Here is a 15,861-nt window from a genome sequence, read left to right on the forward strand (position 1 = left end):
ATCAGTAGAGTCGTCATTCACCCTGAGTCACAGACCCTGAACTGTCCTTTTTCAAATTTCTGGAAAAATTCTGGATTTATGTTTGTTTTAAGTTTTTTTTAAAAGTATTAATACATTATCTATAATGTTATTACTTATTTTGTCGTGTGCCTTACTCCAGGCCTCGCGGCTCCATCTGGTGAATGTGCTGCCGGCTTCTTTTGCACTGGTGGAGCCAAGACTCCCAGGCCTACTGATGCCGTTCAGGGGAATATCTGCCCTCCCGGGACATTTTGTCGTAAGAAAATTCTCCTTACTTTCTACTACTTCTTCTTTGCCAGTTCCTTGACCGTCTGTTTATTGTCTTCTTGTATTTTAGCGAATGGGTCCCATCATCCACAGCTCTGTCCGGCAGGCACATTTTCATCAGATTCCGGTTTAGGAAGCATCTCAGAATGTAAGCCATGTCCTCCAGGACTGTACTGCCATGGTTCTGGAAAAATCTCTCCCACTGGGCAGTGCTCTGAAGGTATGATACAAAGACTCATAAAAAAAGCAAAAAACCAATCTGTCTAAATCTGTTGTCTTTTACTCCATTTGCTGCATCCTTGTCATGTATCTCTTTCTGCTCTTCCCCCTTTTTCTCTCAGCGTCTCTATGTTTTGCGTCCTTTAGTGCTATGATGCATGAATTTGGTCTCCCTTTGTAGGTTGTTATTGTCCTGAGGGTCAGACGCTGCCCGATGGTTTACCATGTGCCCCAGGACATCGCTGTCCAGCAGGGAGCTTAAAGCCTATTCCTTGTGAGTCTGGATTTTACCAAAATGAAGAAAAGCAAGCCACATGCCGAATCTGTGAACCAGGTAGGTCTGTAGGCAAGCAACAAATATACCTGTCTAAAAGCCAAACTGTCTCTCAGTCCTAGACCTGGATAGTCGTGCTAATTGAAAAGATAACCATTTCGATGCTCATTTGACATAAATTAGCATAAACATGTTTAAATGTTAAAGTTGTTTTTTTTGTTTTATGTAAATTAAGTTGAATTATTGTATAATAAGACATTTCTTCAAAATTCTAATATACTTTATCTCTCAATTTTTGCCATTTTAGTGATGCCTGCTTGCTGTCAGTGAATGGAAACATTCTAATTAAAGGGGTTATCCAACAAATTATTTCCATACCAGAAGTCAAGAAATGTTGTTAATAGCGGTTTTAAGTCATTTTCGGTGTTTCTAGCAAAAACAATACATTTCTTTCTTCTTTTTTTTTGCTTCCCTGTGTGTCTGGTGCTGCTGGGGAGGGGGTTGTGAGCAGAATCAGTCACCTTCCCCTCTGCTATACTGCCATGTTACTTCAACGGATATGTTCCTTCCCTGACAAGCTGAGCAGGAATCTCATTAGTTATACCGCCATGTTACTGCAGCGGCTCTGCTCCTTCCCTGACAAGCTGAAAAGAAGGAGTCTCCCCCGCTATACTGCCGTGTCCACTGCACTCCACTAATTAGGTGGACATGCACATTTCTATACACTTTGAACACCAGGTGGCTAAGTAAAAGTTGTAGCTTTATACATTGAATATGATATTTAATGGTGGGACAACTGCTTTAACATTCAAAGTCTGAAAATTGGTTCTGATCACAGGTGCTTAGCTCATTCTAAGAGGGAACCTTGAAACACTTGACAAGACATGCTGCAATGTCCGTTGGATATGATCAGGGCGGGTTTCAGCAAGATTTTTTCCATTGACTGCCAACAAACAGAGATCTTAAATGCTGAGGAATTTGATACTCAAAATAAATTGCATATAACAAATTTTAGTTTGTATTTTTGTTTTTGACTTCAGGATTCTTCTGTCAGCAGAGGGAGCAACCTGTCAGCGATTACACACAGTTTATTTGCCCACAGGGGTATTTTTGCCCTGCTGGGACACAGGTTGGTAATCAAAACAGCTGTCCAGAAGGAACCTATGGACCCAGACGTGGTCTGTTCAGCATCATGGATTGTGTACTCTGTCCACCTGGGAAATTCTGTAAAGGATTAGGACAAGCAGCTCCTACAGGTAGATTTATATAATGTGTGAATATAAACCTAAAGGAGTTGTCTGGTCATGGGGCGGTTTTTCATACTGATTACTTATCCGCAGAATATATGTCATCAGTATTTGATCGGTGGAGGTCCAGCACCCGCACCGATCTGCTATTCCGTAAGTTATGCTGTGGTCGGTGCCTGAAGCAGATGGCTCTGTGCACTTCCGTGCTGCAGCTCCTGTTCACTTGATCATATATTGTGGATAGGTCATCAGTATGATAAGCTGCCCCTTGACCAGACAACCCTTTTACAGCTATCATTATTTTTAATATATATTATACCATAGGGAACTGTTCTTCGGGATACTGGTGTAAAGAAGGGGCTGCAGACAAACATCCACTGGACGGGCTCTCTGGTGACATCTGCTCTTCAGGACACTACTGCCCAGAAGGTCTGATCCGTGTTATGATGCTATACGTTTCATCTTAAAACAACAAATTTTTAATGATTCTATCATTTGTTCTTAGGGACACATACACCACAGCCATGCCCAGCTGGGACCTGGTCAGATGTAGAAGGTCTGGGAAATAGACTGGAGTGCAGGCCTTGTCCTGCGGGATATTTTTGCAATTACTCTGGTCTTGCTTCTCCATCAGGGCAGTGTGCACCCGGGTGCGTGTTATTCCTGAATCTCAAGATTCCTTTTAACCTCCAAGTTTATATTTATAGGTTAATTTGGCTTCCTATGAAGTTGTCCTGAGTGTGTATTCAGGCTCTGACACAATTATGGGCCCCAAATGTCCAGCAGAAGACAACTCAATTTGGAGCCAGTCACTTCCCACTAGGGTCTATTTCTCATGAGCTGATTTAGAGATAACTTATCAGACCATTTTGTCCTATGAAGTGGCGTAACTACCGCTGTAGCAGCCATAGCATCTGGTACGGGCATGAGGGGGCCGCCCGCCGTCACGGCCCCCATTTATGCACGGGGTCGCCGCTAGCACCCGCTATGGCTGCTACAGCGGTAGCGACGCTATTGAATGCCATGGCAGAGCAGGGAGGTAACTCCCTACTCTGCTATTTACTAGGCTACAGGCCAGGTTCAGCCTGCAGCATATCAGGCGCAGGGACAGGATCCCCGCTCAGGCTTGAGGATGTCACTAGATCACGCTGGCTTACGCAAGGATCCTGTCGGCATTGATTCGCTCCGTTCGGCGCGGGAATGAGGCCGAGGTGAGTATGACTTTTTTTTGTTTTAGTTGTTTGTTTGTTGGTCGCTATATGTTGCTATCTACAGGAGGGGGTGTGTAAGGCACTATCTACAGAAGGGGGGCTGTATGGCGCTATATACAGGAGGGGGCTGTATGGCGCTATATACAGGAGGGGGGCTATATGGCGACATCTACATGTTGGGTGCTGTATGGCGCTATCTACAGGAGGGGGGGATTATGGTGCTATGTTCAGGGGGAGCTGTATGGCGCTATCTACAGGGGGGAGCTGTATGGCGCTATCTACAGGGGGAGCTGTATGGCGCTATCTACATGGGGGGCCGTATGGCGCTATATACGAGGGGGGGCCATATGGCGCTATCTACTGGGGGGCCGTATGGCACTATAGAGGGGGGCATATGGCGCTATCTACAGGGGGCTGTATGGCGCTATCTACGGGGGGGCTGTATGGCACTATCTACAGGGGGCTGTATGGCACTATCTACAGGGTGGCTGTATGGCGCTATCTACAGGGGGCCGTATGGCGCTATCTACAGAGGGGGCTGTATGGTACTATCTACAAGGGGGGCTGTATGGTACTATCTACAAGGGGGGCTGTATGGTACTATCTACAGGGGGCTGTATGGTACTATCTACAGGGGGGGCTGTATGGTACTATCTACAGGGGGGGCTGTATGGTACTATCTACAGGGGGGGCTGTATGGTACTATCTACAGGGGGGGCTGTATGGTACTATCTACAGGGGGGGCTGTATGGTACTATCTACAGGGGGGGCTGTATGGTACTATCTACAGGGGGGGCTGTATGGCACTATCTACAGGGGGGGCTGTATGGCACTATCTACAGGGGGGGCTGTATGGCACTATCTACAGGGGGGGGCTGTATGGCACTATCTACAGGGGGGGCTGTATGGCACTATCTACAGGGGGGGCTGTATGGCACTATCTACAGGGGGGGCGTATGGTACTATCTACAGGGGGCCGTATGGCGCAATCTAGAGGGGGGTCTGTATGGAGCTATCTACAGGGGGCTCTGTGCGGCGCTATCTACAGGTGGGGTGTGACGCTGCCTACAGGGGGCACTATCTACTAGGGGGGTTGCATGTGGCACCTAGGGGAGGGGCGCTCAGTGAAATGTTTGCTATGCGGCCCAGTTTTTCCTAGTTACGCCCCTGGTCCTGTGTGTGCACCCTGGTAACAAAGATTATAGAGGTGCTGTAATACAGTGAATATGTTAGTGCTCTGTAGGTGATGGGAAATACTTATTTGCAATATATAATGAACTATTAATGGAAGAAGTCTAGAAATACCTTTTTTATACTTGTATCGTCTTGTGGCTTTGCAAGTGTTTTCCCGGCTCCGTTTTAGTTGATTGCTACTCTGACAACTTCTGAGGTGAATGAGAATTAGATTTCTGTTGGGTAGTTTCCCACTTTTCTTCCATTATGAGATATACAGTCCATAAAAACGCAATATTATGGGATGTAAAATGGAGTTTAATTTTCTTTACATTTTAGATATTACTGTTCAGGTGGAGCTAAAGCACGAACTCCAACTGATAGTCTTTTAGGAGGCCTTTGCCCACCAGGACACTACTGTCTTTCTGGATCATCCGGTCCTATCTTGTGCCCTGCTGGCACTTACATGATACAAAGCGGAGCAGCTGAATGCGATGTGTGTCCTGCTGGTAAATACTGTATTCCAGGAATGAGCCACCAACCATGTCCTAGAGGTAAATACACAATCTCGATCTATGTAGCTATATAGCTATCTATTAAAAATATAGATACATACACGCATAACACTGTCACGTTTTGGGCACTGTAACTTATAGATATGTTTAATTATTTTGTCTTATTCAGTGTAAATCATGCATTTTATTATGTTCAAATGTGAGCCTCATTTAAAGGGGTATTCCCATTAGGGACATTTATGACATATCCACAGGATATGTCAGACAGATGCGGGTCCCACCTCTGGGACCAGCACCTATCTCTAGAACGTGGCCCCCTAAACCCTGTTCTACCTCTATGTGTTGGGGTAGAAGCGTGTGATTTCTGACCATGAAGAAGAAAACAGCGTAGCTCAACGGTAGAGTCACTGTGTACATACATTACATTACTTATCCTGTACTGATCCGGAGTTACATCCTGTATTATACTCCAGAGCTGCACTCACTATTCTGCTGGTGGAGTCACTGTGTACATACATTACATTACTTATCCTGTACTGATCCTGAGTTACATCCTGTATTATACTCCAGAGCTGCACTCACTATTCTGCTGGTGGAGTTACTGTGTACATACATGACATTACTTCTCCTGTACTGATCCTGAGTTACATCCTGTATTATACTCCAGAGCTGCACTCACTATTCTGCTGGTGGAGTCACTGTGTACATACATTACATTACTTATCCTGTACTGATCCTGAGTTACATCCTGTATTATACTCCAGAGCTGCACTCACTATTCTGCTGGTGGAGTCACTGTGTACATACATTATATTACTTATCCTGTACTGATCCTGAGTTACACCTGTATTATACTCCAGAGCTGCAATCTCTATTCTGCTGGTGGAGTGACTGTGTACATACATTACATTACTTATCCTGTACTGATCCTGAGTTATATCCTGTATTATACTCCAGAGCTGCACTCACTATTCTGCTGGTGGAGTAACATTGAACATACGTTACATTACTGATCCTGAGCTATAGCCTGCAGGCTACAAAGCTAAAATAAAAAGTGTTCCAGCATTGCCTGCTTGTTCAGGATTAGTACAAAATAAGTAAAGCAATACAGTATATTTAGTACATTGTTTATAGACAATATATCGATAGACGGTCAAGCGCTAGGTGTTAATTTTTTGGGGTTTCTTTAGGATTTTATTGTTTACAGGGAACCAGTCTGGACTGGAAGCCTTGCCAACCTGGAACTTACAGTTCTGAGCTGGGACTGGACAGTGCTGCTGGTTGCAGAGTATGTGATGGAGGGAAACACTGCATGTTCTATAACTCCACCAGTGTGACTGGAGACTGCGCAGAGGGATATTATTGTTTTGCTGGTTCTCAGCGACCGGATCCAGAAGAAGAAATTCCAGGTAAGGTTAAATATAGCTTATGGTCACAGCTCAATGTCTTGTGTCTTCAATGGGGAGAATCAATGTACACAGATTAATAGGTCAATGGAATAGATAATGCAATATTTACTTGTGTACAAATATTTTCCCATTTATCCCCCGTCCTGTGGAATATTAGATAAAATATTGGGCTACCCTTTTCAGCTGCCCTATCATATTATAATGAATATTCAGTAATTATAACAGGGCTCCCCTTGCTCGACGGTTTCTGTAACTTCTATAGACTTAAATGGGGAGAGCCATGTAGCTTTTTGCTCAGTCCACCCCTAAATGTGGCGTCCGCTGGCTGCATGTACTTGAAGAATGGTGGTACACCTATTTTTCCAATAGGTTGCGCTCCTAGATACACACACACACACACACACACACACACACACACACGCACACACACCTGCACCTATTGAGTTTTCCTTTCCCTATGTTTGAACTGCATGTTATGCAAGGTAAAAATATATTTAAGTCATCTGCTTAGTCATAGATCTACTCTGTCTAGTGATAAATTCACTGTAAATTGCCACTTTTCTCCCACCTTATGAGGATATTAACATTCCTTATTTTGTGTGATTAGGGTCAGCGGGTCCTTGTCCACCTGGTCACTTCTGTCCTCGGGGCAGTGTGGTTTCCACACCTTGTCCACTCGGTACCTTCAGCTCAAGAATAAAGCTGCACTCAGAGGTAGGAAATTCACATTAATCCTGTCACCACTCCATTAATTTTCAATGGGGCTGCCAGAGATAGTCAAGCGATATCACCCTGTAGCCCCATAGAAAGTAAATATAGCGATGGCCGAGCATGTGAAGTACCGCATTCATATGGGGCGCACAGGTACGGCCATGCATGTCTGCCCGTTCTCTAAATCGGTAGGGTTCCCAGTGATCGGACCCCTACCAATCAGATATATATAACCTATCTTGTGGATAGGTGATAAATATTGATTATAGGAAAACCCTTTTAATACGTTTGTCCCTTGTCATAGGCTGATTGTACTCCATGTGTTCCTGGACATTACTGCGACTCCCCTGGCCTTGTCCTGCCTGCCGGACCATGTTCTGAGGGTTTTTATTGTATCTCATCTTCTATATCTCCTCGACTCTCCTCAGTTAGCCCTATGGGAGGTCCATGCCCTAAAGGTAATGTTTTAAAAAATGCATCCACATAGCTATATATATATATATATATACTGTATATGTATATAGATGGATATATAAACAAATATTTTTATAGGCATATTTATGTTTGCTGTGGACACATTGCTTTTCAGGCCATTTCTGTTCTGTTGGTTCCTCTGCTCCTCAGCCCTGTCCTCCTGGTACTTTTAATGCCATAGAAAGGCAAGGTATTTGCCAACCTTGCACAGAAGGGTAAGATTATATTTGCAATCCACAATTAAGACTATCGTCTTTATTCTTTTGGTTATTTAAAAAGTGTGACTTCTTTTATAAGTAAATAATGTTCTGTCTACTTGCACGACAGGTTCTTTTGCCTTAATAGCACTACATCTCTGGAAGGAAAAGCGTGTCCTCCCGGGTTCTACTGTCCTGCAGGGACTTTCTCTCCTGGGCAATTCCCCTGTCCCAGAGGCACATACAATCCGCAGAGGGGAAGCCAACTCTTGAGAGACTGCTTTCCTTGTGACCCAGGTAACGTTCACTGAATTGTAAAGGTGACCGAATAAATATTATGCTATATAAAAGAGAAAAGTAGAGATCTGTTGTATGAGGTCAATTAACTAATGACACAGGCCTAGACCCTGGGGTCCGCTACTAGCGGCATTCCAGCTGCTGTGAAACTACAACTCCCAGAATGCCCTGATGCTGAGTTTTGTAGTTTCACAATAGCTGGAGTGCCGCGGGTTGCTGATTCCTGGCCTCGATCCTATTGTGAAAACCAAGGGAACTTGTAAAACAATGTAAACAATGATCCATCAGCCAGTCGCACTAATGTTTATCCAGCCTCCAAAGACCGCAATAGCTTAGACGAAAAAAATAATGTAGATGGGCGGCATGTCCTAGAGGGTATTATAATATTAGATGTCGTACTGCAATCCATATCCGAATTTATTTCAAATAAAGACATTGCAACAAAACTATTGCACAATTAAACTCTATTAACAGTATAAGTACAGCATTTTAATTTCCTAAGAATCAGGTATTTTCTACACTTTGCAACTCTAACTTCTACTTGTATTTTATCAGCTTTGCTCTAACTTTCCCATTCTGTCTTTAATTGTATGTGAATATCATTATCCCTGGTTGTAATGTGGCGTTTTATTTTGGATTTTTTTGTAGGACATTACTGTGACACACCTGGACAGACACGGGTATCTGGACTCTGCTCTGAAGGATATTTCTGTACACATTCTGTAAAAACCTCAACTCCGAACCAGGGCATTCTGGGAGATGTGTGTCCTACAGGGTATTATTGCCCGGCTGGGACGGTGATTCCTCATCCTTGCCCCGCTGGTTTGTACAGTAACACCTCAGCAAATGTTGGACCTGAAGCTTGTGTGCGCTGTGAACCAGGTGAAATAAGAGCGCAACTGTTATTCTGGACCTCTATATCTCTTAAAATGTCCAATTAGTATCATCTTTTTTTATGTGATTTCAGGTTACTTTTGTGATAGGCCTGGACTGGCAGCTCCAAATGGCCCCTGTGATGCCGGCTACTACTGCACTGGAGCATCGGTGTCTCCTCATCCTTCTAAGGTAATATGCAGAAACTAAAGATTTCTCTTCATGGTATATATTTTCCTATAATACAGTAGAGACCTGTGTATTGTGTAACGGAGAATGATCATGCATTTATTCCATTAGGTGACCAGCAGTGGTGGCCCGTGCCCTACTGGTCACTTCTGTCCACAGGGGAGCCAAACACCTCAAGTATGTCCTGCGGGTACCTTCTCACAATATTTGGGACAAGCCAGCTGTTCTGAGTGTCCAGAAGGATTGTATTGCCCTGTACAGTCTACTAACACAACTATTTGCCCTGAAGGTAAAGAGATTTGTTTTTTTTGCGATCCCTTAAGCCATGTGATTTTATTTAGGTATGTTATGTTTATGAATGGGCACAAAACAGTAATGATTAAAAACAAAAATGAGAGGCCTAGTTCACACAGTATTTTGCAGGCAGATTTGAACCTTCCTGCACTCTCTTTGCCGCGTTTTTCGGCCGCGGCTTTGGAGCGATGTGGGCAAAAACCGCTGCGAAAACTGCTTTCCCTGCCTCCCATTGATGTCAATCGGAGGTCAGAGATGGAAATGCCTGAAAAAAGGGCATGACACTGCTTTTTCCAAAGAGCAATTTTTCCGCTCGCGGGAAAAAAAACGCCTCCTCCTCCCATTGATATTGATTTACGGCTCATTTTTGGCATGGTTTCCGCATGAAAAACAGTGCCAAAAAATCTCAGTGTGAACATACCCATAAGCCCTTATCCTTGCATATTCTTTGCTGTATGCTACAATTCAAACAAAGCAATAGGAGATGCACAGTAAAAAATATGGTGGGAAGATCTCATCAATCAAGCCCAGCTTTACTGTATGCTGTTATCTGATGACCTGTAGGCCACCTATGCTTTTATATTCATTAATAATTTCTCTATGTGAAACAACTGATTTGATATCACCTAGGATATTACTGTCCAAAGAGAACAACATTTGCAGAGCAGTACCCCTGCCCACAGGGAACATTCAGCAGGACTCAAGGAGCCACTGACATTGGCACGTGCTTGCCCTGTCCATCGGGGATGTTCTGTTCAAAACTTGGATTGGGAAGACCAGAAGGATTCTGTGCACCAGGCTGGTTTTGCCCAGTAGGATCAATATCTGATAAACCTGTCTACCCCCTAGAAATTCCAGGTAATGGTCTAATTCCAGACTAGTATATAAAGTAATTGTTGTCAACCCTACAAAATAATAACTGAAGGGAATTACTAAATGCTTCCAATTTCATTTTCCAGAAGAGTAGATAATTACCAAAAGTGGTCAGGGCATTTCCAATACAGTGTAAGTGGATCTATGATACGGCTCTGAAGAGTGTGTGGGGGTTTAGGGTTGGCTTGCAATCCATTATTAACCATGAGTGGGATTGTTACAAAATGAAATATGTCTAACCAAAAAAAGTCATATCTCTGGCAGTTTGGGCTTTTCGTTCATAACCAGTGAGGGACAGGAACTGTTGAGGATATCTTCCAGCACAAGGGGAGCATAGCCGTAGCCATATATAACATGTGTAGCTATAGATTTTAATGAAGGAACTTAAAGGAGTATTCTGTTTTTCGTAAATAAATAGTCTTTGTGTAATAAAATGTTACAATATATTATTTCAAGAGCTCTGCTTGTTGTCATTCAATAGGAATCTTCATTGTTTACTTACAATGGATTCAAAAAGGTCATGTGATGGACACACAGGTCCAAGACTGATTACAGTACAGTTATCAGAGCTCTGCTTTGGAACGAGCTGTGCACCTGTGTGTCCATCACATGACCAGGACAAATTTTTATCCCCTGGCGGTAAACAATGAAGGTTCCTATGGTATAACAGCAAGCAGAGATCTTAAAAACTGTGAGGATTTAAAAAAAGAAAGTATATTGGGAAATTGTATAACTTTTCATTATGCAAGGAGTAACATTTATTTATGCTATGCAAGCAATAGTGTCAAAACAGACAATTTGGAGTTTGCAGCACCACTGGTTGATCTGATAAGATTTTACAAGGGCGTCATTCTCGTCTAAAATAGTCTAAGTTCACAGCCAAAGATGAAGGTATTTTGGCACATCTTCAGCAGATGGGGAAATGACAGAGACTTGTGTGTATTGAACAGTATTTGTATTTCACTTCAATTTACCATTGTTGCCCTCAGAATTAAGTATTCCTCCTCTCTTTACTTAATAATACAATATGAGGTATGTTTTTATCAAGGCAAGAAACAGACAGATAAAGTTCAGGAATGTATACATACAATATATGTCATTGTTTTATATATTTCTGCTAGGAACTACAATATCATCTAACCTCTCTAGATATAGTAGGATGTGCCCACCAGGAACATTTTGCCCCCAAGGTTCCTCTTACGCCATTCCCTGCACTCCAGGTATTATTGTTTTCTTTCTTCGTTTTTTTTACACTTTAATTATAAAAAAAATTACGCCTATATAAACATGCTTTAAGACTAGAGGGTTCAACCGGTCCTTACCTGGAAGAACTAAAATCCTTCTTTTAAATTATTTTAATTGTGTGTGTGCCACTAAATTACAGCCACCGTCAAAGGTTTGAAATCTATTTCAATTTACGTTTTTGGAAATGTAAGTTATTCACTAAGGCCTCGTGCACACTTCCAACATGGTTTTCACGGCCGTTTTTGACGGATCCGTGTGTCCGTTTTAGCGGCCGTGTGCACTCCGTGTTTCCGTGCGCCGAGCATGGTACTGTCCAGGGTGCTGAAAGAGTTAATGGGCTGCACTGATCTGCAGTAACTCTTTCAGCACCCTGGACAGTACAATGCTTGGCGCTCGGAAAATACAATTTTAATGTAATAAAAAAAAAATATTTCATACTTACTTTCCTCCTGTCCGGCCTCCAGCGATGACGTTTCATCCATGTCGCCGCTGCAGCCAATCACAGGCTGTAGTGGCGGTCGCGCACGTCAGGATGACGTCAGAAGGCCGGCCTCCAGGGATGACGTTTCATCCCACGTGACCGCCTCTGCAGCCAATCACAGGCTGCAGCTGCCTCTGCAGCCAATCACAGGCTGCAGCGGCCTCTGCAGCCAATCACAGGCTTCCGTGTCAGAAAGGAAGGCCGGACTGGAGGAAGAAGAGGGACTCGTCACCAAGACAACGACCGGGTACGTATGAACTGATTTTTTTTTTTTTTTTAATCAGCAGCCTCTTTTCTCTATCAGTGATTGATAGAGACAAGTGGCTGCCGATTAGTGTAATATTTCTGTTATGTTTTTCTGCCCGCCCGGCTGTTGCTAGGCAACGGCTCCATCACACACGGACGGCACACGGATGCCTTCCGTGTGCCTTCAGTTTTTTTGACTGCCCCATTGACTTGCATGGGCCTCACGGTCACGGAATCCCGGACCAAAGTAGGACATGCTCTACTTTGGATCGGAACGGAGCAACGGGACCGTCAAAAAAAATTGAAGTGTGCCTGGCCCCATTGAAATGAATGGGTCAGTGTGCTAGCCGTCAGAAAAACGGTTAGCACCCTGAAGGAAAAAACTGAAGTGGGCATGGGGCCTAAGACATGAGTTTACTGCTCGTTTATTGCACAGATACATTAGCTTTTATTATATTGCTTTCTCCATATTTGGGTGCTATTTCTAACGCTTATATATAGGTTCAAATATAATCTTTATAAAATGTTGATAAACTTTGTAAATACATAAGTTCTCTTATACTCATGCTAAAATACAGCCTGCATTATATTCCAGAGGTGCACTCACAGCTCTACTGGTTGTTATTGGAAAAATTTTTGCAAGTTTAATGACAGACATCCAATAACAGCTTAGCCGACCTCTAACTATAGTACAGTATCTGGTGTAAACGCTACACATCCCAGAGTGCTAATCTCCAGAACAAACTCTATGCAGATACTGGGAAAAAACAGTTTATGTTCAGAGATTTTTACTCTGAAGCCTGTAGAATTCTGAGTGCAGCTCTGGAGTATAACACAGGCTGTAACTCACGATCAGTACAGGAAAAGTAATGTCATTGTTAAGGTCTGGAAGCAGATTTGGAGTCCAGTGGCTGAAACAACTGTTAGAAGGGTGATAATAGCAAGAGTAGCCAATTAACAGTCTTAGATCGGTTCGCAACAGTTTGTAGCGTAAGGTAGTGACGTGGTTTGGAAACGAGCCAAGTTTAATAAACAAATAAGCGCCAACAGTTTGTAAGATAAGGCAGCAATGAACTGGACTGGAGGCATGAATCTCAATAGTCTGGTAAGGAGGAAGTGCAGGGGCCAGGCTGATATGGGAAGCCAAAAGGGTGAGACTAATCCGGTAATCAAGGCAAGGAATATCAAAAGGCAACAATCAAAAGTGCTGTCCTGCATCACCAGTAACTCAATGAGAAGAGCTACTGCCTGGTGACTCCACTAGCAGAATAGTGAGTGCAGCTCTGGAGTACAATACAGGATGTAACTCAGGGTCAGTACAGGATAAGTAATGTAATGTATGTACACAGTGACTCCACCAGCAGAATAGTGAGTGCAGCTCTGGAGTATAATACAGGGTGTAACTCAGGATCAGTACAGGATAAGTAATGTAATGTATGTACACAGTGACTCCCCCAGCAGAATAGTGAGTGCAGCTCTGGAGTATAATACAGGGTGTAACTCAGGGTCAGTACAGGATAAGTAATGTAATGTATGTACACAGTGACTCCACCAGCAGAATAGTGAGTGCAGCTCTGGAGTATAATACAGGGTGTAACTCAGGATCAGTACAGGATAAGTAATGTAATGTATGTACACAGTGACTCCACCAGCAGAATAGGGAGTGCAGCTCTGGAGTATAATACAGGATGTAACTCAGGATCAGTACAGGATAAGTAATGTAATGTATGTACACAGTGACTCCACCAGCAGAATAGTGAGTGCAGCTCTGGAGTATAATACAGGATGTAACGCAGGATCAGTACAGGATAAGTAATGTAATGTATGTACACAGTGACTCCACCAGCAGAATAGTGAGTGCAGCTCTGGAGTATAATACAGGATGTAACTCAGGATCAGTACAGGATAAGTAATGTAATATATGTACACAGTGACTCCACCAGCAGAATAGTGAGTGCAGCTCTGGAGTATAGTACAGGATGTAACTCAGGATCAGTACAGGATAAGTAATGTAATGTATGTACACAGTGACTCCACTAGCAGAATAGTGAGAGCAGTTCTGGAGTACAATACAGGATGTAACTCAGGATCAGTACAGGATAAGTAATGTATTTACAAAGTTACTCCACTTTCTTAGTAGATTAATAATATGTGTGAATTATAAAATGGTATTCAAAAGTGTATATGGCTTTTTTAGTGCTCTGATTACGGTTAGAGAACCATTGGCAGCATTGGGATTTGATAGCCAAAGCATCGGCTTACATCTGTCTACAAGCCGATTAGATGTAATGTAGTGTTGGCACGATGGAACCCTAAATCCCTGCTTCAGTTCCTCATGGTCCTACAGGTGGAACAAGCAAAAACAACAAGAAGCCTGTCCCACTGCATTTGTAGCATCATATACAGTAAAGTGACTGCAGGCAACAAATATCACATTCTAACCGTAGCCTAAATGTTAATGACACAATTACAGGCTCCGGTCTCTGCCTCTGCTACTGTAGTTGTCCCATTGGCCAGAATGATTAGGCTTACAGGAAATCCTGCGCATTAATATATCTCCCCGACTGTGTATATTGATTCCTTAATTACCAAGAGCAGCACAGAAAGTCACGGTGGTGCACATTCTATTGGCCGGGCCACAGGTTGTTAATTTGTGTATAGTAATTCCAATATATTGATATCTGTATAATGCATAAAGCTCTGGTTAAACTTTAATGTGCATTATGTTGTGTTAATCTATTATTTCTGGATAACATCGCACACTTAATAATAATATGGTTTTAGATTATACTCTTGAATATCTTTCCAGGGAAATACTGTGCATCTCCTGAGTTAGATTCTGAGTCCGGATCCTGTGACCCTGGGTTTTATTGTTCATCAAGATCCACCCTCCCAAATCCCAGAGATGGAGAAATTGGAGACATCTGCCCCCCTGGACACTTCTGTATTGCTGGGAGTCCTTCGCCTTCTCCGTGTCCACCAGGTGAGGAGTAAACTGTACATGATGGCAAGCAGAGTACTGACAGTCATCTGTATTACAAATGTTGCGGATACAAGTGCAGCCCGCATATGGTTGCTTGGTCAGTGCTGCAGCTTTTATTGGCCACTAGCTTTTATACACAACTCTTGTAGTATTGCAAAATTGCATGGCGCCAGAAATATAATAGTGGGTTTGAGAATCAAGTACAACTCTTTGCACCCACCTGACTCATTAGTTTGGGGTGAGTGTTGGCAAACAGGGTGCCATGATAAAAGAGCATAAGCTACATATTCATAGAGTATGTCCATGAATGTTCCAATTAAAATAATTCTGAAGAACTTTGTAAAGGGGTGAACGTTACTGCTGGTGGAGTCACTGTGTACATACATTACTTCGCCTGTACTGATCCTGAGTTACATCCTGTATTATACTCCAGAGCTGTACTCACTATTCTGCTGGTGGAGTCACTGTGTACATACATTACATTACTTATCCTGTACTGATCCTGAGTTACATCCTGTATTATACTCCAGAGCTGCTACTCACTATTCTGCTAGTGGAGTCACTGTGTACATACATTACATTACTTATCCTGTACTGATCCTGAGTTACATCCTGTATTATACTCCAGAGCCGCACTCACTATTCTGCTGGTGGAGTCACTG

At 43.0% G+C, this 15,861-nt stretch overlaps 1 protein-coding gene across 5 annotated transcripts in view; it reads left to right on the forward strand.

Moving 5' to 3' along the window:
• LOC142661742 (uncharacterized) overlaps nt 1-15,861 on the forward strand; it is a 191,053-nt gene that overhangs the window by 86,093 nt on the left and 89,099 nt on the right. For all 5 annotated transcript variants that reach the window (XM_075839265.1, XM_075839264.1, XM_075839262.1 and 2 more), the window contains 18 exons: nt 161-277; nt 359-508; nt 689-841; nt 1,822-2,037; nt 2,353-2,457; nt 2,534-2,678; nt 4,752-4,966; nt 6,118-6,336; nt 6,944-7,050; nt 7,352-7,505; nt 7,637-7,736; nt 7,849-8,015; nt 8,664-8,897; nt 8,983-9,080; nt 9,189-9,366; nt 10,002-10,229; nt 11,366-11,464; nt 15,026-15,199. In XM_075839265.1, coding sequence (XP_075695380.1) covers nt 161-277; nt 359-508; nt 689-841; nt 1,822-2,037; nt 2,353-2,457; nt 2,534-2,678; nt 4,752-4,966; nt 6,118-6,336; nt 6,944-7,050; nt 7,352-7,505; nt 7,637-7,736; nt 7,849-8,015; nt 8,664-8,897; nt 8,983-9,080; nt 9,189-9,366; nt 10,002-10,229; nt 11,366-11,464; nt 15,026-15,199 — 2,859 coding nt within the window. The remainder of the gene's footprint in view (nt 1-160; nt 278-358; nt 509-688; nt 842-1,821; nt 2,038-2,352; nt 2,458-2,533; nt 2,679-4,751; nt 4,967-6,117; nt 6,337-6,943; nt 7,051-7,351; nt 7,506-7,636; nt 7,737-7,848; nt 8,016-8,663; nt 8,898-8,982; nt 9,081-9,188; nt 9,367-10,001; nt 10,230-11,365; nt 11,465-15,025; nt 15,200-15,861) is intronic.

This window comes from Rhinoderma darwinii, chromosome 10 (assembly GCF_050947455.1).
Source record: "Rhinoderma darwinii isolate aRhiDar2 chromosome 10, aRhiDar2.hap1, whole genome shotgun sequence".
NCBI lineage: Eukaryota > Metazoa > Chordata > Amphibia > Anura > Rhinodermatidae > Rhinoderma > Rhinoderma darwinii.